Below are 10,220 nucleotides of genomic sequence, written 5' to 3'. Positions count from 1 at the left end.
CCTCTCTCTCTCTCTCTCTCGCTCTCGTCCTCTCTCGTCTCTCTCTCTCGCTCTCTCTCTCTCTCTCTCTCTCTCTCTCTCTCGCTCTCTCGCTCTCTCTCTCCTCTCTCTCTCTCTCTCTCTCTCTCTCTCTCTCTCTCTCTCTCTCCTCGCCTCTTCTCTCTCTCTCTCTCGTCTCTCTCTCTCTCTCTCTCCTCTCTCGCTCTCTCTCTCTCTCTCTCTCTCTCTCTCGTCTCTCTCGTTCTCTCTCTCTCTCTCCTCTTCTCTCTCTCTCTCTCTCTCTCTCCCTCTCTCTCTCTCTCTCTCTCTCTCTCTCTGTCTCTCTCTCTCTCTCTCTCTCTCTCTCTCTCTCTCTCTCTCTCTCTCGCTCTTCTCTCTCTCTCTCGCTCTCTCTCTCGCTCTGTCTCTCTCTCCTTCTCTCTCTCTCTCTCGCTCTGTCTCTCTCTCCTTCTCTCTCTCTCTCTCGCTCTCTCTCGCTCTCTCTTGCTCTCTCTCTCTCTCTCTCTGTCGCTCTCTCTCGCTCTCTTTCTCTCTCTCTCTCGCTCTGTTTCTCTCTCCCTCCCTCTGTCTCTCTCCCTCTCTCTCTCTCTCCCTCCCTCTCTCTCTCTCCCTCTCTCTCTCTCTCCCTCCCTCCCTCTCTCTCTCTCACTCTCTCGCGGTCACTCCTAAATCTCTTAACTCTTAATCTCTTAACTACACACTCCAAACACGCTAAACATCACAAATCTCTCACATCTCAAAACTCGCTCTCTCTCCTTTTCTGCACTCTCTCTCTCTCGCAGTCACTCCTAAATCTCCCCCCTCTTCCTAAACAACCAAACGTCATGTTGCCATATCATTTTTTGATTGGTCGTCATGGTGCATTTTTCCACCGACACCAATGGGCTGTTTTTTGTTTTGTTGTTTTATTGTTTGCTTATAAGCAGAGCGCGCTCGCTGCGCTGTGCTTAGACAGTAAACGTGACGAAACGATTGAGGAAAAACACGTTTATATTCTTTATCATGACTCTGGCTTTACGTGGCCTATCAACACAATTGGAATATGTCACCTTGTTGCTTTGTCATCTTGAAGTGGTCATGTGATTGGCTTACTACGACTACTTTATTCATCATTATTATACATTATTGAATGTAATTGTGGCAGGGTGTGGTTGGCAGTGCCGCTGCAGGGGAGGCGAATGCACTGTTGCCACATCATAGTCACGCCTCGCCAGCTTAAGGCTGGTGTAGGGACCTGCTGTGGGGTTGCTGTTGTTGGTGTGTGAGCTATAATAAAGAGAATGTTCAAACGTGGTTGTGTCTCATTCCTGCCACAGTCATTTCTCCTCATTTCCTCTGCTCGTGTTCTACATAACTGATTCAAGTTAAATACATTCATTAGAATTCAAATTGAGAAATAAAGTTTATATTGCCATAGGATTTTATAATAACAATTGAAGAATATTAGATTTGTCTCCCTTAAGGAACTCTTGAGTTATTATTTTGCTGCTAACTGGTGCGTGCAGCAGACTCAGTTTCAGATACAGGTCAGGACTTGTGAAAACAGCTTGAGACAAACCAGGCTCCAGGAGAGCCACGCCACAATGAGTCTTACAGAGCACACAGGTGTCACTGAGTGGAAATGTGAGTCTTCTTTGGTTCCACGTTTGTGCTTTGCTGTCAGTGTACTTACTTTACTGAATTTTGTACAGTAAAGTTACTTGTTGTGATATAGGACCATCTGTGTCGTGGGGGTAACAGTACTTTTGGTTTGTGTGGCAGTCATCCTTGCATGACAACCAGTGTTGGGGAGTAACAGAGTACATGTACCACCGTCACATATTCAAAATATAAAATATGAGTAACTGTATTCTGTTACAGTTACCGTTTAAAATAGTAAATAGTAGCTCTCTTGTATCCACGTTTGCTACCCAATTAAAGTCCAACACCTGACTTCACTTGGAATAAAGAAGCTTCGCCTGGCCATGAAGCTCCCTGACACTCCAACTAGTGTTGAGTCTCTGAAAATGAGACTGTTTAAAAAGCCTGTATATCCGAAACTGCTGATGCAGCACTTTTGTCAAACCCTTTGAATCGAAGCTGAAAATCTTCAGTCACATCTGGATTATCTGATTTAAAATCCAACAATGTTCAATGGATTGTATTGGGACTGTTTTTAAATGTAAACCCACAAAAGTAAATGCATGGACCCAAATGGTTTGTATGCTGGCTACTCTGATGCCTGTCAGCATACAGGCAGTTCATATGAACAGAAATCTGAACACTCTTCTTCCAGGAATGAGTTTCTTTGGTTTTTGTATGAATATGAATAAAGACTAGCTCTAGTGCTGTTACTACATGTATGACAGTCCTTTCTGTATCTGTCTCCTAGGTTGAAGAAGGATGATGAGTCTCTGTCCATCCCCAATGTGAACGAGGGTGACGAGGGGACGTACACCTGCACTGCTAAATCTGAGATAGACCAGCTCTCAGCCTCTGCTCGCCTCACTGTGTTAGGTACACTCACATACAGACTGGACATTGTGTTGTTTCATTAGTTCATTACTCTGAGTGTACTCTTAAAATATGTCATTTTCTCTTACATTTACACTTACCAACAACAGTCACCTTTATGTAGTAAGGCAGACCTACAATGATACATACAGAGGAAACCCAACAATCAATGGCCCCCTGTGAACACGCTGTGAACACACTGTGGATTTAGGCAGACATGGCTAAAACATGTAAAGCACTGGTTTCAGCTGCTGAAGACATGTGCATACATACTGCACTTTAACTGCATTTGGTGAAAGACCTTCTGTTACTTTAGACTTTCATGTTCATGTTGCTTCAGATCATTGTGATGGCTCTGATGCTTGAATGAAACTAGTCAGACTGCACTTTGATGGTATCAGGATGTGACAAAGAGCTTCAGCACATTTCAAGGCTTCAGTTTTATGCACGGTGCTGTGTATTAGCTGAAAACAGTCATTGTACGTATGAAGCAGATATTTACAGTGAATGTGTAAAAACGAAACAAATGACTCCAATGTGAGAGTCATACAGCATTTTGTAGTTCAGCAGTAGTGTGTGAAACACTGAAAGAAGTACAGCAGTGCTTCCAGTGGCATGCTCCTACACAGACTGATTGAGTCTTTGGGACTGGTTGGAGAACAGCATCGTGTTCCTGAAAACACAACACAGACAGACTGCACCCATTTATTATTCAGAGTCTATATTTAGTCCATCATCAAACATGTCATCTTTCAACAACACGCTTCAAGTGTTCGTGAGCAAAGAACACCAACTGCTTTCAAATGCCACACTATCACAGACTGTAGCTGTGAGCTGAGGGCACCTCTCCTGCTCGGCCTGTAGGGGGCAGCATTCATGAGTGTAGCCATGGTGCCACAGGACAGTCTGCTACTTTACCTCAGCCTCAACGATTGTTTACCTTTATCTGTGTGTGTGTGTGCGCGTGCGTGTGTGTATTTAAATAATAGCAGGCACTCTTTAATCCACATGTCGTCACCAGTGTGAGCATTTTTATTTGTAAAACCAGTGATTACGTGATTGTCTACAACTGTGTAACTTACCTTATTACTATGTGTGCTAAATGCATTCTTAATCCCTTGCTGTTGATTGGCTTGTAGACTAACCTGCAGACTCTAACCTTTGTACCCACTTCCTGCTCCCTGACCCTGTCCCACAGAGGTGGCCACTCTCAACCCCTCAGTCTCTAGTGCCTTGCTTCCAGGTAACACACAGCTCAGTTGGAAGTTTTATGTTATCTACTGTTTGTCTCTGTCCTGTTTTTAATTTGTTATGTGCTTGTTGTTTTTAAACTAGTGTCTCTTTGTCTTACTGTTTGTATGAACCCTTTATGATGACAGTGTTATGTGTCCGTGCTGAGAGGAGACTCTCTGCACTGCTCCCAATGAGTCATTTGTTTTAGATGAAAAAAGGTTGCATGCATGTTTCTGTGTGTCTGACACAATCAAAGCCATGTCTTGTCTTTCTTCAGCCCGTCCAGACCCCCCCATGGATCTGGATTTGTCAGACCCAGCAGCACGCAGCGTTCGCCTCACCTGGATCCCTGGAAAAGAGCACAGGAGCCCCATCACAGGTAAGTAGGCACACATCAGCCTGGATCCTGACAGGATTGTGTTATTTTTTCAAAAACTGATCCTGTTGGGGAGACTGTGTAAGCAAAAGTAGCCTAGTTAGTTTCAGGTCACCACAGTTGAGACTTGATTCTGAATGGATGCTAAACTCAAAATCCTATTACTGAAGGATTTGGGTAAATTATAATCCATGTGGATACTGAAAGGTTGTAAAATGTATACTGGATCTTTGAACAAGCTGAAGTGGACAAATGGATGGGACATGGCGTGCTTCCAGAACACATGGACTCACAGACCTGCAGCAGGTTTTCCTGTTTTGGTTTTTTCATTAGTTCTGTCTCTCCTCAGAGTTCTTGGTCCAGTTTGAAGAGGACCGCTGGGAGCCGGGTAGATGGCAGAACTTGTCATCTTACCCTGGAGACCTCAACTCTGTCATCCTGCAGCTCGCTCCCTTTGTCAACTACCAGTTCAGGGTCATCGCCATCAACTCAGTAGGTCAGAGTGATCCCAGCCGCCCCTCGCCCCGGTACAAGACCACTGGAGCTGGTAAGGAGCATCGCATGCAATCATTTGACCTCTGATGTTTCAATTGGTCAGTCTTATTAGTTTACATGTACTCAAATTAGCTACAATGTTTTGGAAACGTATGTTCACTAAAGGTTTACAGTTGCAGTTGAATAAGTGTGAAGCTTTGCTGACTCTGGTTAATGTCAGTGCGCTCTGTTATGTTGAAACAAGCACCAGATGCCATTCCCAAAGGCCTACGGGGTTGGGGGTCCAGAAAGGACAATATGGAGATCACCTGGGAGGTAAGATGACGTCTCGTATGGGGAATGAATCAGTAAGACAGTGTAGTCTGCACTGAGAACATGTTAACAGTATAATGAAACTGAGGGTCACCTGAATGCAGATGTGTAATCAGGTGACCATGACAAACGTTTTAGGCTGGTGGTTAGCACTGTCAGCTGAAAGCACAAAGTCCTGTGTGCAAAGGTGCAGCTAGGACTGTTTTGTGTGGTGGCACATGTTCCCCGCAATGTTAAATAGGATCTTTATGCATTTTGTTACTAGCAGAGTGAAAAATGCCGAAGATAACAGTATGCCAGACATAAAACAGTATTTTTGCTTCAACAAGTTGATATTAGCTGAAAACGTGGCACATCTTGGTGTGATGTGCAGTGTGTCTATTTCACAAAAGTGGACAAAAGAGTAAAAGCAGCAGGCCCAAAACACTATTTACAACAGAAACACGATTTGAAAAAATGTAGTGTTGCGCTGACACAGGACCAAACAGATGGACCTTATGTTGATCAATCTAGGATTTGCATAAGCCTCATTAGAATGGTCTTAGTGTAAGAGCTTAGCTTTTCAGTACAACAGTGATACTAAACACAGGGAACTTTGAATGCTCAGGCAGAGCAGAAAAGCACTATATAAGAACCATTTACAGCCAATGTGTGGACCTGGATAGAGAGAGATCCACAGTGGAACACCTTCAGTCATGCATGTGCCTTACCAGAACCTGGACCTCAACATTATTGAAATTGTATGGGATCAGAGAATCAAACTAAAGGGCGCTAACATCCAAAGAAGAGCTTTGCAGTGTCCTTCAAGAAGGCTGAAGAGCTAAAGAAAGCTTGCCTGAGAGAGTAGAACAGTACCCGTCTTAATTCTGTCAGCAAATTTGGATTTAGTTTCAGTCTTTTTAGTTTAAGTCATAATTAGGCATCTAACTTGTTTTAGGCGACTAAATATTATAAGATTGTCGTCGACTTAATCTGAAGTGAATTCAGTTAACTAAAAGTTTGTCATGTTTTTGCCGGGGTGCCGTATAGTTTACAAAATGTTGTGTTTTCCTTCACATCTTCTCTCAGCTTGTGAGATAAATTTTTCTGCCCAAGGAGATCAAAAGTCGTCGCTACACAAGCTGATTAATTCTGATTGGGTCTAATCTCTCCTGTCTGATTTTTATTGGTCAACAAAAGTGTCAAAACATTTCATCATAATTTTCATCTTCTTTTTATTAACAAAAATTATTAGCGAACAAACTCAACACTGGTTCAGACTCTGTCTTTTTGCCTTATTTAATGCATTTGCATGGATGTTTCACAGTTTCAGAGTGAATCTGCACAACTTTCTCACATTTCCTTGCATCAAGATAAAACGTTCCCCATAAAATGTTGCTTCATCTAACAGCGTTCCTTTTTGTTGACCAAAAACAAGATGATAAATAAATCAAAAATAATGCACAGAAATATGATGAAATGTATCAACATGTTCACAAATAAACACAACATGTTGTGGAATAAGCTTGGAAGTGTCCAATCAGAATTTATCCCCTTGTACAGTAAGGTTAGATGCAAAACTTCCAATGTCTAAGTAAATGTATATAACCACCAAACAGTTATAACATGTAATTTGATAAGTATAACTCATCGTTTGTCCTGCCAATATGTGTAAATTCAGGCGCATCTCTCTGTTGACTTTTCTAGCCTCTCCTTGATCTGGAAAGAAATGGTCCAAACCTGCACTACATTGTGTGGTGGAGACGAAAAGACGCTGAAGAGGAGTGGAATAACCTGACCACAGTGGGGACTAAGCATGTGGTCCACAATACAGAAATCTATGTGCCTTATGAGCTCAAAATCCAGGCCAGGAATGAGTTTGGAGCAGGACCAGAGTCTAACCTGGTCATTGGATACTCTGGAGAAGACAGTAAGTAAATCCTGACTACGAAGCAGCTTTTCATTTATGAGAGCAACCCATGTGGAGGCTGAGGAAAAGTGAAAACCAAACTGACAATTTGTTTTGAAAATACTGCTGACTGTTCACACATATTGTGTCCACTTGGATGTGTTCAGAGCCCACTGATGCTCCACCTGACCTGCGGGTATCAAAGGTTGACAGCACCAAAGTTATCATCCACTGGAACCCTGTGGACCTGAACTCTGTCCAGGGAGAGTTCAAGGAGTATAGAGTAAGACTGCCTTTGGTTTTTCTAATGAGAACAAACTCCAGAGTTGGTACATTACGCATCATTTCACGTCCTCATTTTAGGTTTGACAGCGTTTTAGTAGGTAAAGGTGATGCTTGGTCACGAATTGAGCTGCGATTGGGGAAGGCCTCGAAGGGGACTGGTGATGGCAGCCTGGCAGATCCCCATGGACTAATTAGAAGTGAAGAAGTTAAAGAAGGGAGGGTGGGGCATGCAAACGAGAACGACGGCTTGCAGAACTGGGAGAACCTATATAGATGAGAACCGTGTTTGGAGGCGTGGTCCCGCTCCTGTTATTCCGATACATAATTTCCAATTATCTTTCATGATCAATTTTGGATAATTTCTCTTGTGTAATGTCCTCCCATCTCCTGTACGTCTCGCCTATTAACACCTTTCTTCCCATTCTGCTTCCCAGTTATACTACTGGCGTGAGTCTAGCCAGGTTCCAGGTCTGGTGGTCAGTAAGGAGAAGAAGGTCAAAGGTTTCTATAGCACTACGGTCAAACCATCTGGCATGCTCAGCGACCTGGCGCCCTACTCGAACTACAAGATGTTCATGGTTGTGGCCAACAATCGCTTTGAGAGTCAACCCAGCAACACTGTGGCATTTACCACCAAAGAAGGAGGTGAGGATGCTGTGCACCCACCCTAAAAATAACAGGTTTATACAGGGGGAAATAATTCTTTGATCGTGTGCTGAATTTGTAAGGTCATCTTTCAAATAAATGAACAGTCTAAGATTTGACGGTACATGGTCCCATCCATTGGCCCCTCAGTGTACCCAGAAAAACACCACTGTGTTTGACTATAGCTTGGCGTTCTTTTAGATGTTCACTGGTTAACTCCAGACAGGCTCGTACATGTGTCTTCTTGAGCAAGGGGACCTGGTGGGTGTTCCAAGAAAACCCATTAATGCCACAATGGGTTGAAGTTCAGTTCATGTTCTGCTGTTCAGTATTGAATAGCAGAAATTTGGCTTTCTTGGGAGAAAAACAAGACAGTGTCTGACAGCACTGTAAGAAACGAGAGTGGTAATAAGTGTGTAATAAGAAACAAATAAGGCAGAAAATAGAGATTTATAATGGGAAACTGCTCTCAAGGAACACCACGAGACAGAGCTGTGCAGGAAGTCCAATTTTATCATGGTGGAAGCAAGACAGCAAAGGGAAGACAAAATCAGCTTGTCTTACCTTTGTGAAGAATTTTGTTCATTGTTTAATGACTGTGAGGAGTATGAACGGCCTGTTTTACGGTGTAGTGTGGTACCAATGGTGTTCTTGGTGATTGTGGTTCAATCTGTCCTTAAATTCAGATTCATTTGATAGTCAGTTTATATTTCTTCTCTTTCCGAACAGTCACACCAACAGCTTCTCACTGATGGTCTTGGAGCCCATTCCACTCGTGTGTAGGCCTAAAACCTTGCACAGCTTTTTGGTCTTTCCCATTGTGGTGGAGAGGCTGGAATAAAAGAAATTCATTCTGTGGACAGCTGTGCTTCTTACAGATAACAAGCTCAGATGAGGAATTTCTTTGATTGAGTAAATCAGGTTTGTAATCTGGCCACATGGGAACACAGGCAATCAGAATTCTGGCAGGATTGTTGGGGATCAGATTCTTGTTACACTCAGTGACATGGTCGATCGTCTCTCTCCATTAAAATGAAACTACCATCAAAATTAGAGACTTCATTTCTTTGAAAGTAAGCAAACATACAAATTCAGCACTGGATCAAATAACTACTTCACCATTGCATGTGATGTAGGCTGGAGCATCAGGTGGAGCAGAAAGGAATAAAGTAGTTGTCGACGTTGCATACCTTACAATGGCCCAGTACGCACACTGAGCTGGTACGAACTCACCTTGTGTCAGAACTTGAACATTGTGTTCCATGATGCTGACTAAGCATGTAAGCTTTAAGACACACAACACACACTGCAGTTTTTCTTGGTGCAGTCCAAACATGTGTCTAAACTGCATGTAGCTACTATGTTGCACACTGTTTTTTCTCTTTTGTTGTGATTGTAGTTCCAGACGCTCCAAGGTTCTTCAAGATTAATCGCAGAAGTTTGGACACGATCCACTTGGAATGGGCGAAACCTCTGGAGCCCAATGGCATCCTGACTGGATACCAGCTCAAGTACCAAACAGGTGAACTCATCTTATTTGTCAAACTCATGTGCAATATGTAAAATATGGCTGTGTTGTCACTCTGTCATTCCCTAAAGCTGTATTTTTTCTAAAGGCCAGCAGGCATGGACTCCTCAGCGTCACTCTGTGTATCACTTCATTTAAACCTTAGTAAACGTTTTCCTAATGAGTTGGAGGTTTTGAGTTTTAAATCTTGTTCAATACATTGTCCTGTCCATTTTGTAAATGATGGGCCCATTTAGAGTCAAGCTAGAAAACTCGGTATGATTCAGAATAATTGCATCTCATAAAACAGCAGCTTGCCAAGTTTGTCATCTTTTATTATCGGAGTTAAAAAACACACCCAAGATGGGGATGTCCAAAACGCTTTTATTGATTGTTGAAATCATCATCAGCTGTTCAGCTCTTGAATGTAGACTTGTGAGTTTTTACAGCCTTTAACGTTTAGTGCTTTGCTTTGTAGTGTTAGTACTGGGACCACATAGATCTACAAGAGAGATGCATTGAGGGAGCAGTGTGATTGGTCACTTGGGCTTAAACTGAAATTGTAACATGTTACCAGTTTGTTAGTGACAATAAAGGTTGAAAGTTGGGCCTCTGTCTGCAGAAAGCACAACTGTGCTACGTAGAACCAATGTCCAATCAGAATGGACCTCTGACAAATCAGCTTTATTGACCATTATGGTAATGAGGTAGAAATAGTAATATTCAAATGTTCTCATTCTGGAACAGCACCAGTGTGACTGTGCAGAAATGTACGCGAAATTCATGAAACTAATACTGCTGTGGATACGACTGAGATGATGATTGCAGCGTTCAGATGATCAACGAAGCTGAATGACAATGTGTGTGTGTGTGTGTGTGTTTGTGTGTGTGTGTTTGTGTGTGTGCGTGCGTGTGTGTGTTTGTGTGTGTGTGTTTGTGTGTGTGCGTGCGTGTTTCAAGACACTAGCCAACTCAGCAGGCGTATG

The 10,220-nt window shown here is 42.8% G+C and overlaps 1 protein-coding gene across 1 annotated transcript in view; it reads left to right on the top strand.

The window, feature by feature from the left end:
• The window catches only part of nfasca (neurofascin homolog (chicken) a), a gene marked incomplete in the record, with an annotated part of 161,436 nt that overhangs the window by 111,060 nt on the left and 40,156 nt on the right, over window positions 1-10,220 (top strand). The window contains 9 exon segments of the mRNA XM_042227643.1: window positions 2,372-2,496; window positions 3,692-3,736; window positions 4,004-4,105; window positions 4,452-4,649; window positions 4,842-4,912; window positions 6,596-6,818; window positions 6,965-7,080; window positions 7,517-7,727; window positions 9,127-9,249. Coding sequence (XP_042083577.1) covers window positions 2,372-2,496; window positions 3,692-3,736; window positions 4,004-4,105; window positions 4,452-4,649; window positions 4,842-4,912; window positions 6,596-6,818; window positions 6,965-7,080; window positions 7,517-7,727; window positions 9,127-9,249 — 1,214 coding nt within the window.

The sequence above is a fragment of the Haplochromis burtoni genome, unplaced genomic scaffold (assembly GCF_018398535.1).
Source record: "Haplochromis burtoni strain Fernald_Lab_line unplaced genomic scaffold, NCSU_Asbu1 Contig_273, whole genome shotgun sequence".
Classification (NCBI taxonomy): Eukaryota; Metazoa; Chordata; class Actinopteri; order Cichliformes; family Cichlidae; genus Haplochromis; species Haplochromis burtoni.
The sequence above is the reverse complement of the archived record's forward strand: the minus strand, read 5'-3'. Positions and strand labels throughout refer to the sequence as shown.